The sequence below is a fragment of the Perna viridis genome, chromosome 1 (assembly GCF_037379345.1).
Source record: "Perna viridis isolate PV_CMFRI_1.1 ecotype Kerala chromosome 1, ASM3737934v1, whole genome shotgun sequence".
Lineage (NCBI taxonomy): Eukaryota > Metazoa > Mollusca > Bivalvia > Mytilida > Mytilidae > Perna > Perna viridis.
In genome coordinates, this window is record NC_142445.1 from 65,636,379 (window position 1) to 65,662,327 (window position 25,949).

A 25,949-nucleotide genomic window follows, 5' to 3' on the forward strand; every position below is an offset into this window, starting at 1 on the left:
CCATTTGGAAAGAGAGAGAGAAGTAGACCATTCATCACCTGGCAAAGAACTGTAACATCTGAGTTAGAGGAGATGGGCTACTCAATGGGGCAAGCACAGATTGTGGCAAAAGACAGAGAGATTGAGGCAACTCATTGATGCCTTATGTCCGGGATGAAGAGGATAAGCAAGCAAGCACTTTTTGTGCCACAGATTTCACAAAGTAGGTAACCCTAAGCCTGATGGATGGGTAGAGTCAAGAGACCTCTTGACCTATTTCACAATTGTAGATTGATTGCCCAAGCTGCAGTATTTCAGCTATATCTGGGCAATGAACATGAAATGGATGATAATAAATGATAATGATATGAAAAATGGGATAAGACACAAGGATTATATTTTCTCCTGCCACTGGAAATAGGGCAAGGTGGGTAGGGTAATGCAATTTAGCCTTCTGTAGTGAAGCCAAAGCTCCTACTCCTGTCAAATACCACAGAATGGTTCTTGAATGTGTGAGGAGCATGGCATTTTTCCCAACACAGTGCACCACTATGGTTTGCAGTCCGTTTTCCCGTATTACAGCCTGACGACTCCAGCATGTAGGATGCCAGGGGTACAACATTCAACCACCTGGGACACACAACCTTGCTGCTCGGGGGAAGAGCAACCCTGTCCCACGGTCAGAATTCTGATCACTATTTAGTCACATTTTACAACAAGCTTAGCACTGCTGCAGGCTTATTTGTTTTTTTTTTACACCAAACCCACACAAGGCAACATTTGTTGATGCAGGTAAAAAAGAAGAAAGTCAAATAAAGTAAATATGTTTGCATAAAAGACAAAGCAAAAGCTAAGTATTAAACAATTTTAAATCTATCAAGAAATAAATATTTCTAAATCACCATAAGTCTATGAGCTTAGCAAGAAATTTAACAACTTACTGGGCATTGTTTGAATCATCATCTGTCATAGCAAATGATTTACCAGCTGCTTGGCTGATAGCTCTACAAAACAAATAAAAAACAATAATCTTCATTTGTAATTTAGTTTTTGACTTTCTAAATATTGAATTTTGTCAAGGACATCTAGACATACTGAATAGGATGTTGCTGACAAAAAATATCAACATCAGTTTTGAAGGTCTTCAGTACAGTTAGCACAATTAACATCACATCTTAATCTCATTTTCCTAAAAACAATTTTTTTTTCAATATATTAATCCTTAAAAGAATTCTTCTATATGGCTCACAATGTTTTTTTCTTACATTCTTTAACCAGCTTAAGTGAGTATATTTACATGCAAGTTTAAAGCATAGTGAGTGATTGATGGTGCAAATAAATTTGTTACAACCCAGAAACAATACAATTCCACTTATTCTTAAAATTTCTGGAACAGTTCAAACTAATTTACCTGTTCAAAACTCCATTTGCAATTAAGGCCTCTTTAGGGTGGAAAAATTTGTAATATGAGGTTCTCACTACTGAATCTGACAAAAAAAGGAAAAAAGAGAAAAATTAGCAACATTGTAACAAATTACTAGTGTAACAAAAAAACTAATTAAATAGAAGATACCGATAAACTGTTTTAATGTTACAGAGTTGAGGGTATGTGATAAACTGTTTTAATGTTATAGAGTTGAGGATATGTGACAAATCTATCACAGTAAGTAATGCAGGTTTTTTAAAGCCTCTAATATTGTTTGTTTGTTTACTTTTAGTTGTCATGTATAAGTAATTTGCAGGTTGCATGACTACAATTTTACTGTCCTTTAGCCTGAAGCCAATAAAAGCTTGTCAGTCATTGCAAAGTTTGCACAGTACCTGAGGACAAATGATGCCTTTTTGTTGTACATATACTACTACTGGTACTATAATACATGTACTGTTTTTTAAGAGCATTGCTAGTACATGGATTGACTTGGAGGGAACCATGTGTAAAATCCTTCAAAACATTAAGTAGAAATGAGCCAATATGGCCCCAAAATAAGAAATTACCCTTCAAAAATTTGTGGTTAAAATGCAGTCTGTTTTCTCCTTTTCACATTATTAATGCTGAGGTTATTGTTACACTATTGTTCAAGAATACTTTTTTATCACTTATAATTTTCAAAGTTTATTTCTTGGTTTTAAGGTTAGTCTTTGTGAAAACCAAAAGGGAGAGGCATTTTCTCCATTTGTAGCCCCAAAAATGTGATGAGGGAGCTCTTTACATTGTTCATCGAGATATTTTTTCCGTTTTTGATTCACTGACATGGTAATAAAATTGGGTAATGATGTACCCTCAGGAGAGAGAGGCCCTATACTTTGAAAGTTCCCCTTACCATTATTTACATAAACACCATATTCTTCTAACAGAAAATTAATATTTGTTTCAAATCTTGATTCACCACCTTCACCCATCATGACTAACAGACTTCCACCAGATTCCATGTATGTTTTGATGGCACTGAACTGCAATTAGAAAAATAATAAAATCACAAATACACGTTTCATTATAATTATCACTATATTTTAAAGGTTTGTCATAAACTCTATATTTACAATGTAAGTAACAGTGACTTTACATCTGATAACAATAGTATAGCAAAGTTATCTAGCAGCTATTTTTTTTATGAAACTGAGTTTACACATTGTACATCTGAGACCTGATAGAATGCACAAAATAACTACAAACATTTAAATTTGAGAATATATTATATCAACTGACAGTGGTCCAAAATAAAAATAAAAAACAGAGACACATTTTTTATATGTACAAATACAAAAATGTATGCATGAAAGAGTTACATGTTCTTTATTTTCTGTTCGTGCATTTTAAATTTTCTTTTAATTGCTAGTATCAAGCCGACCATTACTTCCTCTTAGTAAAATATCGTTTTATACAATGAAACTTTACCTCTGCCCCTGTAAACTTCTCTCTTGATCCACATAATGCAAATATACTAGCATTTGCCAATCTGTCAAGGGTAATTTCTTCTTTGTTGCTGAAAATTCAAACAATTGAGTTGACTCAACTTTATATTTTATAAGATAAAACATAATGGCTAGCATAAAACACAATAGAAACAACAAATCATGTATTTGGACCCTTAGAAAAAATCCTTATTTGAGCGCACTCCTTCAATATATAAAGTATATAGTCTTGTGCAAGTGTTTTATTTCAGAAAATAATTAAATCATATGGCAGTACACAAAAATTAACCAGAGGCTCTTGAAAACCCTGAATCGCTCCCCTGGCAAACTATGTCCTATTAAGTAAAGGTATCATGCTTTGTTACCATGTTTTACAAAAAATTGCTGAAAAAGAGCATATATTGATGAATACTGTAAGTTCAAAAGAGTACCTAAGGCGCAATAAAATGTTGGAAATGAATTCAAAATGTTTTTAGAACCTCTGGAAAAAATTTTGGCAGGGGTCCTCTATGCTCTGTTGTTCGACTGGGTTTACGAGGGCATTAGCCCAGTATATATTTGCTGAAAAAGAACATAAAATGAAGTTAAACCATGGCTATCCAACATTTTCAACATCATCATCCGTATCAGGAGACCATGTTTACTATACAAACCAATTATCATTAAAATCAAAACAAGGATAAAAATTAGCATGAAAATGGCCGTCCAGAATGATCTTTAGTCATCACCACTCAACTTAAAACACCTACATATATGTAGTTTCCTAAAGAAACCAAAAAACATTGGAATCCAAGCAATTGGTGAAAATGGTTGCAATATGGTCACCTAAAAATAATTTCAATACTGCCAGTCAACTCAGAATATCATGTTTGTCTTATGAGTAGCTTTTATTTTCATTATTCTTCTATAGTTGAGGAAAAAATAGCAAAAAAAGAAATTTGATCCCTATATTCTATTTTTAGTAATGAGGGCCATGTTTTTTGACCAATTAAAAATTTTAAATGATCAGTTAGTGCAGGAAACCCTAAAATAATTATGCCAACTTTATTAAATTTTGTTGCAATAGGTTTCAGAGAACTGTACATGTGAAAATATGAGAAAAAAATGTTTCATGGGCATCAACTCCTATAACTGGCGACTAATCATTTCGAAAATTTCTGCAAAGGCCCACCTTCTGATGGTGAACAGTATGTCTCTTCATCAGAACTTTGCTCAATTCCACAGTTTTTGAGTTACATGTACAATGTATTTGCAAAAAACTGTATTTTGACCCCTATGTTCTATTTTTAGTAACAGCGGCCATGTTTTTTTCACCAATCAAAAATCCAAACACTCATTTTGTGCTGGATACCCTTTAAAAAAACATTAAATTTTGTATAGTAGATTCTGAGGTGAAGATTTTTGAAAACAATAACATCAAAAACAACAAAAAAGGGCAAATAACTCCAACATGGTTCAACAGATTTGCACCAAAATTTGACCACAGATAAATCTCATCATGCTGAATACTTTTACCCAGTCAGAATATGGTTAAACCTAATGGTTTTGGAGATATATGCAAAAATCTGCTGTCTGATCCCTATGTTCTATTTATTTAGTAACAGTGGCCATGTTTTTAACAGATCAAAAATCCAAACAGTCATTTTGTACAGTGTTCTCTAAGGAACAATCATCTTAAGTTTCATCCAAATCCATTCAGTAGTTTCAGAGATTAGATGTTTGCAGAAAATAAAAACCCCGCAACAGACGCCAATAGCTCAGATGGCCTACAGTCAGGTGAATTAAAAAGATATTCTATCAAATTATGACAAGTAATTCTTCATAAACATTTCCCCCTATTTATACACACCCATGGTTCTTCATTGATGTTTTACCTGCCAATTTTTGCTGACAGCAGACCCATTGGAAATTACAATTTTTCATTTGTTTTGGGGCTCAATGGCTCATTTGAATGTGATATTCATTTGATTAAAATCATTCTCTATTAAACTCTTTTTCTAGTCTTTGTAACTTTCAATATATTTAGAGACTTAGAATTATCTAATCAGGTACATGTAATAGACTTCTCTGGTCTTAATATTCATGTTACCAAATATGTTCAGGAAGTCAGTAGTATGGAGCTAACATAGCTGCCTGGAAAAAAACATAAATCTTATTCTTGTAATTTAAAGTTGATACATTAGCTGTTTTGTTTTTTAATTATTATAATGTTAAAACTAAGTTTATCTATGAGAGAAACTCCATATCATGACTGTTTATCACACTTTATCAAAACTTTATACATGTAGCACAGCGCTGGTAGGAAGATAGCACAGTACTGAGGTCAATAGCACAGCGCTAAAACTTGACAGCACTGTAAAGTGCAATGCTTTTAGGGCCTTGGGAGAACACTGTAACATACCAAAAGTACATGTATTTGGGGTGGCATAGCTACCAAAGTATTTTTTTTTACAAATTTAAAGTAAAATGATTGACTGTTTAATTAGCTAATAAACATACATACTTTATAATTTTCCATTGAGATCTCAGTTTTCTATTTAATGATTTAAGGCCATTACTGGGTGTGAATAATTCACTCTTTGATGAGTTGAAAATGATGGTATTTCTTTGACTTAGTAGTCTGTCATCCATATCCTGAAAGAAGAATCAAACTTTTATTACATAACAGTATACAATGTACATGTACAAAATAAAATCGTTCAGTCCATTTCTTCCTGTCATACCTATAATCTTTTGCTGTTTTCTCATATGCACTGATAAAATATTAAATAAACAATTGCCTTGAAGAAAGATCTTTTGTCTTTACTCTTTCAGCTCTCTTGGTAATGAGAATTGGTTGATAATAGTGTATTGCAGGTTGTGATTGTTTGATTTTTTTTGCGCAGCAGCACATTACTGCAGGCTTTAGTCAGGTCAGCTATATATATGACAACCAGGGCTCACACTATTGGGCGATTCCGGCAAAATAGTTGCCCTGAGGTTGCTCACTTCACCCTCAGACAACACCAAAAGTGAATTAAGTCACCCTCTCAATTACGATCTTCGTCCATGATCGGGACTGAACTCCGTCTTTTAGCAGTAATTTGACCAGAGTTCTATTTCTTCCAATAACAATTCAAAAATGACGCCTGTTCGAGAAAATAAATTTTAAAATCTTTGAAATCTATCGAATATTCGGTTACAAGCAAATTTACAATAGTTTATGTTTTATAGTTCATATTTTGTTATGAATTTGTCGTGCGGTTTCTTGGCACTTTGGTTAAATATATCTCAATTGATTGTTTGGTAGAAAACCCAAAGTGTTTCTTTAGATCTTCTTGTTTCATAACTAAATTCTTCATTTAAACAGATCATTTCTTAACCTTAGCTTGAGACAAGTTTGTACAGACCGCACAATTGTATGTCCTATGTGTCAATAAAGTTTTGATTTGTCAGTAATCAATTTTGAACATAATTATTGATACTTTTGAACAACTTTTATTGAGAGACTGGATATTAGGAAAAAGAAATCATTATGGGTGAAGTGGGACCAGGGAAAAAAACAAAACAAAATGAAAATTCCAACAGAATGTCACTGCCTGAAATTTTCTATTTCAGTGCTGCTAAAAATGACAAAATCAATGCATTGCAAGGAGCTTTTTTTTTTTATTAATTTTGCTGTAATAAATTTGGTAAGAGGTAAAGGTATTGATAAGGATTTCAATTTTATGCAATACAGTCAACCATTCAGTCAGCAGGCTGATATCATTTTGTCAAAAATATGTAATTACTTACACATGTAGCTTCAAGAAAGAATAACATTTATAAAATAAAGATGAAATCCACTGCTTATATTAATTGTGTGCATGTAAGTAGGCTATAACACATATAATTTATAAAAAAAACATGTTAGTAGATGATGCGCATACACATCCACATCTCCCCATCACTCCCCACTTCTCCCTAGTGTCTCTCTGAAAGGACAACATAGTAGTGCATAATTTGTCAATTAATAGCGCCAGATTCAGACACTAAGAAAAGGATTCGTGGACGGGGAGCATCTTCAGGCTTATCGTTCTTGATGTGCAAAAATAGTCTTTCAAGTTTGTTAAATGTGTATTTTGTATTAATTATGAATGATTTTTAATCGTTATTTGTTGGATCAGTTATGATTTAAATTGTATTTGTATCCTTTTGTATATAATGTATAAAAAAGAATTTCTCACAACATCCACATAACTAATGTAAATGAACCGTTTTCCCGACATGATTACGTGTGTTATTGACTCAAACCGGATGTGTGGACGATTAGATTGTATAGGCCCCGTTCACAAATGCGTGGACAAGCAGCCACTGCCAATAAAAAAGGGGGTACACCCCTGCATCCCTTCTGGATCTGCTACTGAATTAAAACATTATCAAATCTTATTTGAATAAAATTTTCTCTGTCCCTCAAAAGCAAAGCCTAAAATCCCATTAAACATAATCGAACCTCGTTAAGTCGAAGTTGAAAGGACCATGCAAAAATGTTCGAGTTATTCGAGGTTTGAGTAATCTTATGTCAAGGATAAACCGGAAATACTAGTAGTTTGGTCCATGATTGTTTCTGTATTTACATCATTTGTTATGCTTGTACATGTACATGTGCTTCACTTTACATGGTACTTCGTAATGTCATGCGTTTCATATCGTCAAACCATGTGCTCTACAATATTACGATAAAATTTCAGATTCACTGGTGAAACGAATGTAGTCGTTGAAATACTCTTACTATCGACTGTTTGATGTTTCATTAAATAGTCAAATACCCATACAATTAATCTGTACTTAAAAAAAAATATCAAAGAATCGAAATATCCGATATCAATGTTAGTGTAAATTCTGACGTATTATTAATAAAAATTGTTTCTTTTAACAACACACACAATTTTAAATTAATTAAATAAACAAATCAAACCATAAAGAGTGTCAACAATTTAATTTTAATAGCCACGCTAATTGTTGTTAAAACACACTTCGATCATGGTTTGTAATAAAACAATCAGTTTTCCTATTAATTTGTTGACTTCGAGACATCAGGGTTAATTAAATTCGAAGTCCTATCGAGGGGGCTGATTGATTACGTCGAGTTATCCGAGGTTTCGATTCATCCGACTCCGAGGTAAAATTGTATTGGAGTAAGGGGAGTTTTGCTAGGACTTTGTAATTAGTTCGAGTTATCCAAGATTTCAACTAATCCGAGTTCGACACATCGAGGTTCGACTGTTCTTAATTACATTACATCCCTTTCTGAAATGTGAACGCAGTATATGCATGTATGTTTCTTATTCAGAAGAATTTACTCCCTAACAACTAAATTCAAAGCAATGTTATTAGTTTAAAGTAGTATTATTAGCGAAAAAAATACATCAAATGTATTTCTCATACCTAAAATTAAAATTCACTCGTATCTAAGCAATGATATGTGTTTCTTATTCGTTAAATTCCAGTTATTTTCAACAAAACGAGGAATTTACCTCAGCTGTGGGCGCCATGTCTAAACTATTTACCAAATGTATTGTGGGAAAGCTAGAAGACAGACTTCGTTGTAAAGCCAATTCTCATTGGGTGATTATGCAAACTAACCTCCGGTTGGTTAATCCAGAAGTGGGTGGTTCGAGAAGTCTTTCTCAGGAAAATTGAAACTTAGGAAAAAGTGAAATCATGAGCTTTGGATGATACTCTTAAATTTACAAGGTGTTAACAATTATGTTTATATGTATTTGAATATGTTTATTCAATTTTCCAGAGCTGCCATTGTCTTACGTACGAATGCTCAGTCATTGTGAACTTTTCAAAGAGCTACAAAAACTTGCCTATATTTAGAATTGTTTCATATCATTATCAAATATTTTTGGTGACCAAAATTAACCGTTTTTGTATGAAACAAATGCCTGTGCCCATGATACTATACATGCATGTATATATACATGTAATAATAAGTATATTTAACTATACGAAAATAAAGCCGATTTAAGAACAATAAAACTTGTGAAATGAAAAAAAGTTGATTTCTTTTTAGATTTGTATTATATGTTTCTAAGTTATGTGAAACAACTCCAAAGCAAATCCTGAAACCAATATTTAAATGATTCTCTGTTGTCCTGGTTACTGAACTGTCGCCATGAAGTGACCTGGTGTGTATGTTACATGCCTATCCTTCTGGCATCTCATATATTTTAGATGATTTTTGTATTTATATGAATGCGGGTACTTTGTGGATCAAGGCTAATAATTATATTAAATTCATAAAGATTAACTTTATGCTGACTTTGTCTTTTATTTCTACATTTAGGGATGTGAATTGAAGGTTATTAATTATCTGCTAGAAATTTGATATCAAAATCAGAATATGTTATTGATCTTATTTGTCTGTTTAATAACATGAGTACTAGAAATTAGTTACTGTCAGAATAGTCAGAAACTGGCCACTTCTGGATAGGTTTCTATAGGAACTAAAATTAAATCTTCTTTGTCACTTCCCCTTTTAAAAATTGACTTCTGAAATAAATAATTTTTTTCTCCATTTTTTAAGCACAAGAACCTGTAACAAGTTGTAATTCCCTTTAGTTGATATGTTGATTGGTAGGATATAAAGATCTGTTCATTCTTTTGATTTAAAAGAAACTTCAATCCCTGTTATGTGTTTTTTTTTTATAACTTAAAGGTGCTATTTAATTGACACCTCCCACTAATTTTGTATTGTACTTTTGATCTATATCAGCTTTATCAGTATTTATTTTGAGATAACTTGGGTCAAATGTATCAGAATACCCGGTTTTTAAGTTTTGAAGTTGACAAAAGAAGGGAGCTAGTTTTGCTGAAAAAAGGATTATTTTTTCTATTTTTTTAGGGAAATTCTTAGGAACCTAATAGATTTACTTTTGGACTAAGGTTTGAAGACTGTGAGAAGTAAGTTTATTATCACATTATCTGATTACAGATACCAGTATCGTATTGCATGTCCCTGAGAAGTCTATGGGAAAATTGATACGATACTGAGACCTAGTAAGTCAGTAAAATTGGATATTCAGCAAGTGGTCTTTACCAGCTGAAAAGGTAGTATCCCAATGCAGGTAACACTTTTAAGATGAATTAGCCAACTTTTGAACCAGTTTTTTATGGTAGCTCTGGTTTTTTGCATTTATGGTTAATCTTTACCAAATTTGGAAATGCATTTTGTTTTCATGAATTTGTAGGATCTCATTTCAATAAAATTATTATCTTGACTATTTATGTTGAGCATATCTATTCAGGTAACCTGAAGCAAATAATATTCCTGCATAAAGGATATTTTTCAAGTTACAACACATTTTAAGTATGTGGTTAGGACTTGAAAATAGTCATTTTCCATACATTGCCTCTTATATATGAAAAAATGAATATTTTTTTTATTTTTTGTTTTTCTTTCAAATGAATAGCTAAAATGAGTTGCCATATAACTGTGTGATTGATTTAAACACAGAAATGTCACAAAAGTCAACAGCCAATTTTTTAGTGGACTTTTTTTAGTGGTTCAAATGGACAGATTCTAATGCGGCAAGAAAAATAATGGTGTTTTTTTTTCATATAAAAACTGAATTTTTTCAAAAAGTATCTAAAGCAGACAAATGTTATTATATTTATACCAGTAAACTATTTTTCTTGCATCATAGCTATCTGTTTTAAAGAAAAAATCCTTTTCCTGTCAGATTGAGGTCCATTTGTATCTGCCTGGGGTACCAAAATGGCTTAAAATCTGTATTTTCTGCATATGAAAAGCTATATTTTTTTAAAACTATGATATTGGTATCATTTTTTCTGGATTTATTATTATTGAAATGACCATATCTATAGTTTAGAACAGTTGGTTGCACTGGTACATATACTTTACTTTAAACAAGAGGCTCCCTTGTGTTAAAGACAAAAAAGGAGGTTCTGATATTAATATTTCCATATATGGAACTCACTAGTGGGGATTAAATAATGGTTTGGAACTCATAGTACAGAATATGTATCTACCATGTCAGAATAAACCACAAATTTGCATAGTTTGACTAATACAGCAGCTTTTTATCAAAAGTAATATTTTCTGGCAAACATTTAGGTATTAGTCTAATGCCTGGAATAGGGTACCTATATAAAAATTTTAATAGAAAACTCATGTTTGTAGCAGGGCAATGATATTCTGAATTTTCAGTATGAAAATGAATATTCTAGCAGGAAAACAACAACTTTTATGATTATATTGAAATGTTAATTAGTAATAGGTACCAGTATCGTATTGCATATCCCTGAGCAGGTGTACGTCAAAACATGGATGCTATAAAAATATAGTGCATTTTCTTTTTCCCTTTCTACAAACTAATGTATTGTCAAAAGATATGAACAATGACTTATGAAATAGAGCAAACATCACACTGTAAGTTGAAGAACTTTTTTAAAAGAAAATTTAACATAAAAATGTTCCACTGAAAAGGTTGGTTTGGTGAGTGCAAAAAGAAAGTGAAAGTAGGTATAATGGCTATTTATAGTTCAAGACTACTTTCTGTCCGATCTTCATGGACTCACCTTTGCTGGAAATTATTTTTTCACATGTCTTTAGAAATGCTACATAAGTGAAAGTTTTATTGAATCAATTTACATATTTTTTAAAAAATCCTAAAAATATGCACTTCACTATAGAGGTCTATGGGAAAATTAATACGATACTGAGACCTGTAGGTCTCAGTATCATATTAATTTTCCCATAGACTTCCATAGTGAAGTGCATATTTTTAGGATTTTTTAAAAAATATGTAAATTGATTCAATAAAACTTTCACTTATGTAGCATTTCTAAAGACATGTGAAAAAATAATTTCCTGCAAAGAAAATAGGGTGAGTCCACGAAGATTGGACAGAAAAGTAGTCTTGAACTATAAATAGCCATTTTCCCTACTTTCACTTTCGTTTTGCACTCACCTAACCAACCTTTTCAGTGGAACATTTTTATGATATTATGTTAGATTTTCTTTTAAAAAAGTTCTTCATCTTACAGTGTGATGTTTGCTCTATTTTTTAAGTCATTGTTCATGTCTTTTGACAAAACATTAGTTTGTAGAGAGGCAAAAAGAAAATGCACTATATTTTTATGGCATCCATGTTTTGACGTACACCCGCTCAGGGATATGCAATACGATACTGGTACCTATTACTAATAAACATTTCAATATAATCCTAAAAGTTGTTGTTTTTCTGCTAGAGTATTCATTTCCATACTGAAAATTCAGAATATCATTGCCCTGCTACAAACATGAGTTTTCTATTAAAATTCTTATATAGGTACCCTATTCCAGGCATAAGACTAATATCTCAATGTTAGCCAGAAAATATTACTTTTGATAAAAAGCTGCTGCATTAATCAAACTAAGCAACTTTGTGGTTTATTCTGACATGGTAGATACATAAGCTGTACTATGAGTTCCAAATCATTATTTAATCCCCACTTGTGAGTTCCATATATGGAAATATTAATATCCGAACCTCCTTTTTTGTCTTTAACTCAAGGGAGCCTCTTGTTTAAAGTAAAGTATAATGACCGGTACAACCAACTGTTTTAAACTATAGATATGGTCATTTCAATTATAATAAATCCAGAAAAAATTATACCAATATCATAGTTTTAAAAAAATATAGCTTTTCATATGCAGAAAATACAGATTTTAAGCCATTTTGGTACCCCAGGCAGATACAAATGGACCTCAATGTCACAGGAAAAGGACTTTTTCTTTAAAACAGATAGCTATGATGCAAGAAATATAGTTTACTGGTATAAATATTATAATAACAATTGTCTGCTTTAGATACTTTTTGAAAAAATTCAGTTTTTATATGAAAAAACACCATTATTTTTCTTGCCGCATTAGAATCTGTCCATTTGAACCACGAAAAAAAGTCCACTAAAAAATTGGCTGATGACTTTTGTGACATTTCTGTGTTTAAATCAACCACACAGTTATATGGCAACTCATTTTAGCTATTTATTTGAAAGAAAAACAAAAAATAAAAAAAATATTCATTTTTTCATATATAAGAGGCAATGTATGGAAAATGACTATTTTCAAGTCCTAACCACATACTTAAAATGTGTTGTAACTTGAAAACTATCCTTTATGCAGGAGTATTACTTGCTTTAGGTTGCCTGAATATAGATATGCTCATCATAAATAGTCAAGATAATAATTTTATTGAACTGATATCCTACAAATTCATGAAAACAAAATGCATTTCCAAATTTGGTCAAGATTAACCATAAATGCAAAAAACCAGAGCTACCATAAAAAATCAGGTTCAAAAGTTGGCTAATTCATCTTAAAAGTGTTACCTGTATTGGGGTACTACTTTTTCAGCTGGTAAAGACCACTTGCTGAATATCCAACTTTACTTGAAAAACTGGCTTACTAGGTCTCAGTATCGTATTAATTTTCCCATAGACCTCTATAGTGAAGTGCATATTTTTAGGATTTTTTAAAAAATATGTAAATTGATTCAATAAAACTTTCACTTATGTAGCATTTCTAAGGACATGTGAAAAAATAATTTCCTGCAAAGAAAATAGGGTGAGTCCACGAAGATTGGACAGAAAAGTAGTCTTGAACTATAAATAGCCATTTTCCCTACTTTCACTTTCGTTTTGCACTCACCTAACCAACCTTTTCAGTGGAACATTTTTATGATATTATGTTAGATTTTCTTTTAAAAAAGTTCTTCATCTTACAGTGTGATGTTTGCTCTATTTTTTAAGTCATTGTTCATGTCTTTTGACAAAACATTAGTTTGTAGAGAGGCAAAAAGAAAATGCACTATATTTTTATGGCATCCATGTTTTGACGTACACCCGCTCAGGGATATGCAATACGATACTGGTACCTACACAAACGTGGCAAATAGAGTTACTTCCCTTTGTCTGTTACTTATTATTTCATTGTATTTATTATGTACTTGTAATATAAGTTGAAGTATGAAAAGTGTATTTGCAGAAATATTCCTGCAATATATTCCAAATGATATGCTTTACTATGAACATCATTTCATTAAGATTTAAATTAACACAATGGACCCACAGCCAGAATTTGTTTGGCTGTTTTAAAAGGAAGAGGACACTGTTTGTGGAATGAAATAGCCTAGCTTTTAAACACTTAAGTTATATTGGTCAGGATTTCATGTGAAATTGTAGAACAAGTCAAAGGGAAAAGATCACTTCTATTGTATTTAGCTGGTTTTTTTGCCATGCATTAAAATTGGTTCATATATTATAGGTATCAAAATGAGCATGGAAGGTTTAGCAGGTTCCATTACAGAGAGAAGACACAAACCAACAAGTGTTGCTATTTCTGATTACCAGACCATGGAGAAAGACAAAAGATTTGTTGTAGGTATTAACTTTACAGTGTATGATTGAAAAAGCTTTCCTTATTCATAAACTGAATGAAATCAGTGGAAGTTAAAACCCTTTAAAAAGTAGAAAATAATTTTGATGTTATGAAATTTGAAACAGTGGAAGCTAATTATAGTTATGTGGGAACAAAATTTGAAAGAATTCCACTTTATCACTGATAAAAATGAGTTATCTCCCCAATACCAAGGTAGTAGACTTTTTTGCCAAAATCTATTCCAAGTAGCAGTTTTAAACAAATCAGAACAAATGTAATTCTTGCGTGAAATTTAATTTTATTTCAGTTCAGAGATAAAACAGTGTTTATTTTGTCATTCGGTTGTTGTTCTTTTTTTGAGATAAAGACCTAATGAATTGTACACTAAATTAGCACTTTGCAAGTATAATTGATTCTTGAATTGGTTGATTTTGGTGGGATGTATGTATAGTTTTCTCCAATATACAGATCTGAATACAGATAGAATTATGATTACCAATAAAATATAACATATGTAGATCAGAAAAAAAGCATTTTTTGTCTCCACCATGAATCACTTTTGCAATGCCAGAGTCTGAATTTTATATGGATTGGTACTAAATTCTTTGTCTTCATGAATAAGACGGAAGTTCATTATCCATTGTATTTTACATAGATAAGTCATCAAATTAAGAAATATTTCATAGAAATAAAAAAAATAGTGTTTTTTAATATATTTTTTAAAGTGGAAATTTTTCTCAGTTCACCTGAAGTTGTAGATGCCATCTTTGATTGTAAAATGAAAATACCTAGTTTTGTGGATGAAGAGTACTTTCTGCCAGTGATTTTAGTCTACAGTAACTTTTTAAATGAAAAAAGAAAAAAAACTAGACATTGCCCCTAAAAGGACTAATACCTTTCTAAAATGCCCAACTCCAAACAGCAATATGTACTAATTTTTTTGACAACACAATAAAAGAATGTGACTAATTCATGACAATTTGCACATCTCCATTAAGTAATCTCCACTGAGTTTCAGAACAATCATGCAAGTTGTTATGGTGGAGTGCAAACCAAGTTTTGCTGAAAAAACACTGTCATTTCTACAATTATAGTCCAAACATAAATTTCTGACAATATGCCCACCTCCAAATGATAATCCGCTACTCCATTAAGCTTCGTTGCATCATGCCAGTCCTTGAAGAGGAGTTGTGGACATCAGACCAAGTTTTGCTGAAAAATGCATGATTTCAACAGCTGTTATTTCTACAGTTTTTGTTCAAACATAAATTCCTGACAGTTTGCACATCACCATGTGATTACAGTATATTACATCATACAAATTTTCATAACAATGCTGTAATCTGCTAAGAAAGTAGTTTGGATAGATGGACAGACAGACAGGGTAAAATCTATATACCCCTAAACTTTGTGGGGGATATAATGAATAAATTGATATTATCAAATATCAGTTCTACTGTGATTATTAATTTGCTTTCATTGCTGACTGACCTGTTCCTTTACTTCCATTAGGCTTACTTTATAGCTGATCTGATCCAAAAGAAGGACATCAGTTTTCCCTATATAGATGACATATTGTCTTAAATCAATCCCAGTTTAAGGGATTTTATACATTGCATCTACCCCAAAGAATTTGAAATAAAGGACGCTACAGACACTATGAAGTCAGCCTCATATCTTGACCTACACTTAAAGATCAATGGAAAGTGAACCAGCAACAAATGGATTACCTCCAATTTCCTATTGTCAACTTTCCTTTCATTTATGAAAACAGCCCTTCAGCACATGCAGTTTTCATTTCACGACTCAGACAAAAGGCTACAGCTTGCCAAAACTACATATACGTTTTGTACTATACTAGAACTCTTACAATTAGGATTCTGGAACAGGGTTATGTTGCCACAAGATTAAGACTAATCAAGGGAACCAAGGTTATAGCGATAATGAAAAGATTGTAATCCAGGGACAAAGACTAGACATGGAAAACAGACATGCACAACAAAGAACATAAAGCAACTAAATTATACATAAAAAGTAACAAAAGCAAATGAGCAACTCGGCCTCCACTAAAAACTGGGAGCATGGACCAGGTGCACCGGTGGGGTAAGCGTACTCTGCTTTTATAGAAACACCCGCCGAGTTGCTCATGAAAAGTCAAGTCCGGGGTGGACAAACGAGGAAAGGAAAACTATGAGTTGAATAAATCAGTTTGGTGCAACTGGTCCATGTTCCCAGTTTTTAGTGGAGTTTGGGTTGCTCATTTACTTTTGTTTCTTTAAATGTGTTATTTTGGTTATTTTATGTTCTTTGTTGTGTGTGTCTATTTTCCCTGTCTAGTCTTTATCTTTGGAATACACACTTTTGATTTCTTTTCAAATCTTGGTTCCCTTGATTACTCTATCACAAAAGTGCATTTCTATTTATTGAAATATATGAAAAATGGTATGAAATTATAAGTTGCTCCCTTACGTATTTACACTGAAATAGTCTACACATGTTTATTTTCTAATTTACATCATTTTTATGCATTTTGTATACAACATTATGCACTTTTGCAGTGTGTTAAACTAGAGAGCAGGAAATGTGACCCCATTATTGTCATCATAATCATCATATTAAATAAAATTCATAACTTTTATGAATATTTTGTCTAAATTGAGTTATATATGTGAAGTTGAGGATTGTCGTCTTTGACATCTGATCTACATTAAATTTGTTATGACGCAAATTAAGATCTAGTGTTGAAAAAAAGTAGTTCTAGGGCAAATATTCAACTGTAAATTCCTATGGTCTGATCATTTCTGGGTTTTATTTGGGTATGTAGTTTTATGGGTTACACAAGTATTGATTGATTATTGTTTAGTAAGCATAAGTATTGAAGTTCCAAGGCTAGTATATTAGTGAAATCTACATTTGTGGTAACTTGATAGGCTAGTAATTTGTCCACTATCCTTGTTTCATTATCAATCTCAAGCTAATGGTATTTATGTAAAGCTAGGTACAAATGTATTTATTTTGCCTACTGGTATTAGCCCTTTTGAGGAGTATGTCCAAGTGTCAAGGTTTATTCCACAGTCTGTCTTCTATAATTTGTAGATTGGTTTCCACAAATTTAACAAAAATAATGATGGCTACTTTTCTTCTAAATTGTCAGTATGGATTATTACTGTACAGAATACATTATGAATTAAAGATCAAGAATTTTCCAAATGTTGACTTTTAATCACTACTTGGACTGGATATTCCCTGTGATATATTATCAGTCTCATTAAAGTTTTTCCTTTTACACTTCTAAGTCACCTACTGAAGCCAATTGATAATCGCTGAATACTTGGGTACCTCTCCCAGCAATATTATTTTGAAATCATCAGAAAAAAAAATTAGTTTACCCCTCACTGTTTTGCTCATAGAGGGCTAATTTCCAGTAAGAAACTCAAAAGGGCAAGCCTTATTCTAACTTTTTTGTAAAATTGAAAAATTATATCTATCTTTTTATGGCCAGAATGAGCATACTGTGTTTAGAATTTCCATTAGTACTATTGATATAACTTGATTGTTAGTGTTCTTGTCTCCTGGATATTGTTTTAGTATCTCCAACCAATCAAATTCACTCATACAAACCTGTCTAAACTGAACATTTTGTGGAGTGTAGAACTTGTTTGGTTCAGACAAGTGTTCAGTTTATCTAGGTTCAAAATGCATTTTAACAGATATTAAGGAACTTGAAGGGTCTTGTTTAGACAGGTTTTCAGATCGTTCAGAGTTTGATTCAGACAGGTTTAACTGTATATGTATGTTTGTGTCAGGAGGTCTGTATATTTTTCTCACTGGCATTTGTCAACACCTCTTTTCTGTAAGCTATACACAATTTACAATAATTAAGGTGTAGTCCCTTTTTATACCAGTATTCAATATCTCACACAATACAATTTTTAATAACTTGATAAAAAAATAAACAAAATCAAGGTTATAGGAGTGAAATATTGTTGAGATATAAAGCAGGATTCATGACATTTTTATTAGTATTGTTATTTCTTATTTGAAGGTACATTTTTCTCATTAATTATATATTTCTATGTATGTAAAATGACAGTAACCTTTATATAAATTTGGTATAAAACAAATTGTATAAGTTGTTAAACTTGACCTAGATAAGAAGAACATTTGAACTATTTTCTGACTGTACTTGAACTGAAAAATCTTCTACAGTTTCTATGTACACACTTCTGCAATTATAATGTATTCTTGCATACATTTGCAAGTCCTTTTTAGCTCACCTGGATTTAGGCAATGTGAACTATTGTCGTCATTTGGCGTCCGTCATTGTCATTGTTGTTAAAAAAAATTTCTGAAGTCTTTTCGTCTGAAACTGCTGGACCAATAAGAATCAAACTTGGTATAAATGTTACTTAGGGTATTCTGTATAGAACTGATGTAAGGATTTTTGGTATGTCAAAAAACATGGCTGCTATTACTAAAAATAGAACATATGCATCAGACAGAAGTTTTTTGCATGTATTCCAAAACCATAAGGTTAAGCCAAATTTTGATGGGAGTAAAAGTGTTCAGCATGATAAGATCTATCAGTGGCCAAATTTTAGATTTGATCTGTGAAGCCATGTTTTAGTTATTGCCCTTTTTCAATGGTTTTTTTTTTGCTATTCTTACTGTTATTACATTAAAACATTTTCTCCTCAGAAGCAACTGGACAGAATTCGATGAAAATTGGTATTATTGTTCCTTCGGTATAAGCGTTAGAATTTTTACCCAATAAAAAAGATATCTGCTTTTACAAAAAATAGAATGTTGCATTCCAAGCCAGGTGAGTGATTCCGACTCCTTAGAGCCTCTAGTTTAAGAAAATTTCATAAATTTTTTTGATTTTTTATAGCAAAAAAAATACCAATTATAACCTGAACTCCTATTTTTTCTCTGAGTCTTTGAATCAGCACCCCAGAAAACACAAAACCTTTATTTTAATAAGAATGACTCCAAATAAAACCCTGATTATGGGTCAAGTGCTCTGGTAGGGTATCCCTTGTTGACTTGTTCCTCATATAAATTTAGGTGATACAGTACACAAGGAATTGTTTTCTTAAAAAAAAAAAAAAAAAAAAATATCTACACCAGAAAGTTACAGCATGATTAACCCCTTAATAACACCAGGAATGAGATAAAAATGGAAGCTACCATCAAAACAATATTTATTTTAAAATTTCCTTGTCAACTTTTCACATTAGCCATTTACAATGTATTTGAAGTATAATTCAGAATAATAAGTTGGTTGGATTTAAATAGAAAAACAGGTTAAAAGGACATACGTTTCTTTAATTAAATATACATACAATAAAATATTCCCCTGGGCCAAAGTTCTTCAAAATATTTAGGGGAGGTTCTTATGGAGGTACAGTTTGTACATGTCACCAAGGGTTGTATAATAGTTGATCCTTGATAATAGATATTATGCAAATGACATCTGTTTAAATATTATACGGTAAATATATCCGTGTATGTATGGTCATATGGTTTTGGTAAATTCTCGTAAAATGATATGTATAAATTTTAGACAGTTATGTAATAAGGTATTAGTCAGTATACAAGTACAAAATTTATGATAAGACTTTGTTCTTGAAAATTAAAGCAAAGAAAAGATGAAATGATTGCAAATATTATTACGTTGAATCTCAGTTGAAATCAAAGTATTCTTTTGTGAAAGGTTTCAAATAAGTGGTGGTGTAATATCAGGGCAAATAAGTGGTGGTGTAATATCAGGGCAAATAAGTGGTGGTGTGATATCAGGGCAAATAAGTGGTGGTGTAATATCAGGGCAAATAAGTGGTAGTGTGATATCAGGGCAAATAAGTGGGGTGTGATATCGGGGCAAATAAGTGGGGTGTAATATCAGGGCAAATAAGTGATGGTATAATATCAGGGCAAATAAGTGCTGGTGTAATATCAGGGCAAATAAGTGGTGGTGTAATATCAGGGCAAATAAGTGATGGTGTGATATCAGGGTAAATAAGTGGTGGTGTAATATCAGGGCAAATAAGTGGTGGTGTGATATCAGGGCAAATAAGTGGTAGTGTGATATCAGGGCAAATAAGTGGGGTGTGATATCAGGGCAAATAAATGGGGTGTAATATCAGGGCAAATAAGTGATGGTATAATATCAGGGCAAGTAAGTGGGGTGTAATACCTGGGCAAATAAGTGCTGGTGTAATATCAGGGCAAATAAGTGATGGTGTAATATCAGGGCAAATAAGTGGGGTGTAATATCAGGGCAAATAAGTGGTAGTGTGATATCAGGGCAAATAAGTGGGGTATGATATCGGGGCAAATAAGTGGGGTGTAATATCAGGGCAAATAAGTGATGGTATAATATCAGGGCAAATAAGTGGTAGTGTGATATCAGGGCAAATAAGTGGGGTGTGATATCGGGGCAAATAAGTGGGGTGTAATATCAGGGCAAATAAGTGATGGTATAATATCAGGGCAAATAAGTGGTGGTGTAATATCAGGGCAAATAAGTGATGGTGTAATATCAGGGAAAATAAGTGGTGGTGTAATATCGGCAAATAAGAGGGGTGTAATATCAGGGTTAATAAGTGATGGTGTAATATCAGGGAAAATAAGTGGTGGTGTAATATCGGCAAATAAGAGGGGTGTAATATCAGGGCAAATAAGTGATGGTGTTATATCAGGGCAAATAAGTGGTGGTGTAATATCAGAGCAAATAAGTGGGGTGTAATACCAGGGTGAATAAGTGGTAGTGTAATATCAGGGACCTACTTTTTCTGACCTTGGCCCTTTGAACTATAATTTTCCTGAGTACTTGATCTATCGACTCTTTTATTGACACTATACTGTGGACTTTTTTCTTTATCCAGTGGACCATTGATTTGAAGATAGAAAAAGTTCTGTAACCCCCATGCTTAAAAATTAATTTGAACCCCTAAAGCATATTCTTCTGATGCATTAATGAAAATATTTTTAAAATTTTCTTTATAAAATACCAAAGATGATGGTACATTGGGTGTATATACATATTGACCAGGGGAGTGTTTAATGCCATCATAGGACTTTTATGGTTACTTGTAGGAAAACGTAGGGTTTCCTGTGCTTTAATGTGTTAATCAGACCTCGGATTTAGTAGTTTCTATAAAATGTTAAAACATACATGTGTTTTGTTCAATTTCTCAATGACTGAAATCCCAAATGTTTAGAATCATGCATCAGTATATTATTTTTCTCCATAGGAGTGGGTGTAAACTTAGCAAATCATAACATGCAATATCCTGATGAAACAATCATATTATGTCAGATGGAAACATGGAAAACCAATGTCAGATGTTCGTGTAACTTACTTTATGTGTTGGGAATGAGAATAGTGAAAAAAGGTGGACAAAACATAAATCATATCTAATGTTTTGTAATCATGCTCACGTAAAATATTTTGTATTCAAGTCAATAATCCTATGAAAAAGTAAAATGATGAGATTTGTATTCTGATCTTTTGTATGATTTAAATGGTGATAAAATTATAACAGCATTCTCAGTTGGTTTCACTGTTGTCTGAACAAATTCTTTACCCAATTCAAAAGATAATGCATCAAATATGTATAATGTTGGAGCAAGGTATTGATACAAGTAATTGGTAAAACATCCAGATTGTTCAACATTTCAATGAAACACAGACTTTTTGTACTGTGCTAGACTTTTTAGAGTTAGGGTTCTGGAACAGGGTTATGTTTCTACAACATTGAAGTCATCACTACAGAAGTTTTATGGTTGTGGTCATAAACTCACGGATCATGAGAACCAATTTGTTAAGCGAGTCATAGTTTCTTTTCCTCTTTCGTCTACCCCAGACTTGACTTTTTATAAGCAACTCTGCATGTTTCTGGAAAAGCATAGGATGTTTACCCTGTCTGGTGCATCTGGTCCATTATCCCAGCTTTTGACTGAGTCTGAGTTGCTCATTTACTTCTGTTACTTGGTACATATTATTTTTGTTGTTGTGTGTGTGTTTTGTCTGACTAATCTTTGTCCCTGGAGTACATTCTTTGGATTTTCACTAGAATCTTGGTTCCCTTGATTACTCTTTCATATAATGATGTCAAATTAAACTGTGTTGGTTGCTTACAAAGGAAAATTACAAATTATTTGGTTTTGGTAGTTCAGACCTCCCTTGCAGAGTTTATAACCATGTACATAAATGATCTAGTCATTGTAATGATATCTGAAGAGTCTTTTTATAGAACTTTACTATAATTTAACATAACACTCAACTGTGAAGGTGACTTTAAAAACAGCTGACATCATTTTATGGCCTCTGAAATAAAATTGACTACAGATGATATGGCTTTGGCCTTAAATTTGATATCACTTATACTAATTCAACCAGAGATCTTATCAGTGGACACAAAAATAGCTTCTAAATTTAGGCTAGTATTGCCCTAAAATAGCTCAATTGCCCATTGGCTATTTTAGAATGATTATTTCCTTGTTTAATTTTATGGCTTTTGAAGAGTACCGGTATCTAATTCTGGACCCAGTCAAAGGATAAAGTTTTTGCTTAGATAAAATACATGTATAAGGAAATAATTTGTTTACAAGAATTAAAAATTGATAATTTAATTTCTCATCAATTTTAGTTTACCAGAATTGAACAATTATGTGTATTATGTACATTTTAAAAGTACATGAAGTTCACACAGGATTTTTTTTTTCATAAAGTATATTGTTCAAATCTTGAATTAACCAGTAATAAATTATTAATTCCATATGCTGGACTCTTTCCATTTTCGATGTGTCATGAATCTGAAAAGTGTCACTCTCTAAGCCAACTGTTAAATGTAGCTGTACTTGACTTGTGCAATATAATATACTGTGTAATAACTATTTAATACCACTACACAAATGATGAACAATATGCAGCAATTTCTTGTTAAACATCTGACAGACATATATAATGATTATAGAGGACTCTGTATCATAAATGTTAACTTAAGAATTATAAAAACTTAACTCATCTTGTATCATAATAAAGAATATGGAAGAAGTACTAGGTACATTAATTTCAGTCAAGCTTGAGGACTTTTACTGTTGAAGAACCATGCTTCTGAGACTTGTATCAACATCATAACACTTTGACAATCTTCTATCATTATGCTGATATGTTCAGCACTTATAATTGATATAAGACCTCAACAACTCTATATTTATTTTTATTAATACCTACCAGTATGTTACAGTTTATTACCCAGTTTGTATTGAGCTAGTTTAAGTGTGTCAAATACTTACATTGTGACCACACTTTCCCCAAGTGAACATAGTTCAACTGGCTGTGGTTATATAATGCTGTGCTGTGCCAAGCTTTTTATTTTTTTATTCTGTAAGAATATAAATGAGGAAAAATGCTAAAGTTTCAAGGCTTTTCAAGTTTTATTCTTCTTATTATGACATCTTTAGTATACTTGTTCATTGAATTAAGTATAGTTATATGTACATAGTTCTCAAATCCCTTCATTTCAGCAAGCCATTTATAGGTCAACAATTTCTAGGACATCTTTATCATTGACTGCCCACTGTTAGAACATCTATCTTCACAGACTGCCTACTGCAGGAACAAGCATTGGTAGGACATCACTACCATTGACTGCCAAAATCATTTCTATGAAAGCTATTGAGAGGACAGCTCATGTCATTGACTGCCTAAGGCTAGGACAAGCATTGGTAGGACATCACTACCATTGACTGCCAAAATCATTTCTATGAAAGCTATTGAGAGGACAGCTCATGTCATTGACTGCCTAAGGCTAGGACAAGCATTGGTAGGACATCACTACCATTGACTGCCAAAATCATTTCTATGAAAGCTATTGAGAGGACAGCTTATGTCATTGACTGCCTAAGGCTAGGACAAGCATTGGTAGGACATCACTACCATTGACTGCCAAAATCATTTCTATTAAAGCTATTGGGAGGACAACTCATGTCATGGACTGCCTAAGGCAAGACAAACATTGCTATGACATCTTGAGCACTAACTGACGACTATAAATATGAAAAGCATTGTGAGGACAACTTTATATTGACTTCCTATTGCCTAGACAATGGTATCAACAGAATTCAGAATTCTAAGATGACCATTGCTAAAACAACTCTTTCCCTGGTCTACCCACTGCTAGGACAATCTTTTTAAGAACGAACTCTTCATGGACTACTCAGTGCCAGAACAATCATTTCTAAGACGAATCTGTTCATAGAATACCCACTGCTAGGACAATTATTTCTCAAGACATAGCTCTTCTTTGACTCTCTGTTGAAAGGTAATAAGTTCTGGGACAAAGCTCTTCATGGACTTTATATAAAGGTGACCTCTTGAACCATGAGCGTCTATCAGGTCTTCCTATGGATTTTATAAGTTACTAAATTACAAAGCTTTATTACCCTGGGTGTCATATTTTGTTCTATTATTAGAGATTGTTTGCTCAATATAGTTGAATGACCACTGGCTATTTTGTATATCTATCATCTGTGATTGTATATTATCAAATATGGCATTGAACTGGCCTACATTCTGGACTCTTCTATTTGACAGTGACTAATTGAAACCATTAATTGTGGTTTTTCAGGTTGATTTTTATTGTTTTTTCATGTCTACTGGTATACACATTTTGATTTCTTCAAGGTTCAAAGTTTGGTGTACATCATGCAAGTCTTGCATGATAAAATCAAATAGATTTTTATTGTATATTGAAAATTGCTTTGTTGTATGCATTCTAATACTAAAGCACTTTTTGGACCATTTAATTATTTTGTGAACTATTATAAAAAGTTGCTTTAGGTTTAGACCATTTATATGAAGCCTTATTCTCAGCCTCTAGCTTTGTTTTTTTTTTTATCTGTGTTTCCTACATATTTTTTTCCTGTTTCCTCTAAGATGTCAATAGATTTGTTATGGTACCACCAGCCACAGTAATACATGTATCATGTATTTTATTCCAATATTTCAGTTCAAGAGTAATAGCATTTAAGGGTTTAGAGTTTCCTTACTATACAAGGTAGTTGATTCACTCATGTACTTTTAAGTTAGATAAGAAACAAAATGTTGCAACTTATGTATCTGCTCTTCATTTTGAAAAGAATCATGGATGTCAAAATTTCAAAGGAAGGGACTGGAACATATGCCCTCTTAAATTGGGAAAATATAATTTTTTGGCATGATTTTTTTTCTACAATTAAACCCCCAAAAATCCCACCCTCTATTTGGAACTAAGTACTAATGATCTCTCTGCAACCAGTCATCACAACTTATTATTAAGACAGTAATTTTCCCAACATCAATCTGTAGAATCTATAAAATCTGAATTGTGGATTGTATTGTGTATGTTTCAAAATAACAGTATTACCATTCTGGACACCTGTCAAACTGATAGTATATAGTATCTGGTATATTTCTTTCACCATTTCAAGAGCTTCTGGTCACATATCTGTATATAGATTATAGCATTGTATGGTTCTGCAAAGTACTTTTATATTGTCAGAGGCCAAAAAAAAATCTGGTTTCTGGCAACTTATACCAGAATAATATGAATACTTTTATGTATTTTAAAAGTTTTTTTTTTTAAATTATTCCATCATT

General features: G+C 32.3%; 2 protein-coding genes across 5 annotated transcripts in view; one reads left to right on the forward strand and one right to left on the reverse strand.

Moving 5' to 3' along the window:
* LOC148629892 (intraflagellar transport protein 52 homolog) overlaps positions 1 to 23,650 on the reverse strand; it is a 33,406-nt gene extending 9,756 nt beyond the window's left edge. Inside the window, exons 1-6 of one of the 3 annotated variants that reach the window (XM_088559358.1) lie at positions 23,606 to 23,650; positions 5,396 to 5,526; positions 2,876 to 2,963; positions 2,301 to 2,430; positions 1,391 to 1,466; positions 921 to 983 (exon numbers count right to left, since the gene is read on the reverse strand). In XM_088559358.1, coding sequence (XP_088415484.1) covers positions 921 to 983; positions 1,391 to 1,466; positions 2,301 to 2,430; positions 2,876 to 2,963; positions 5,396 to 5,526; positions 23,606 to 23,635 — 518 coding nt within the window. In that variant the 5' untranslated portion in view covers positions 23,636 to 23,650. Of the gene's footprint in view, positions 1 to 920; positions 984 to 1,390; positions 1,467 to 2,300; positions 2,431 to 2,875; positions 2,964 to 5,395; positions 5,527 to 8,298; positions 8,454 to 23,605 lie in introns of those variants that run through there. The other 2 variants (XM_088559367.1, XM_088559375.1) reach the window with 2 other exon arrangements.
* LOC148629893 (serine/threonine-protein kinase Sgk1-like) overlaps positions 8,486 to 25,949 on the forward strand; it is a 61,220-nt gene continuing 43,756 nt past the window's right edge. The window contains exons 1-3 of one of the 2 annotated variants that reach the window (XM_088559331.1): positions 8,486 to 8,607; positions 9,764 to 9,822; positions 14,189 to 14,301. In XM_088559331.1, coding sequence (XP_088415457.1) covers positions 14,197 to 14,301 — 105 coding nt within the window. In that variant the 5' untranslated portion in view covers positions 8,486 to 8,607; positions 9,764 to 9,822; positions 14,189 to 14,196. The remainder of the gene's footprint in view (positions 8,608 to 9,763; positions 9,823 to 14,188; positions 14,302 to 25,949) is intronic. The other variant, XM_088559313.1, reaches the window with a different exon arrangement.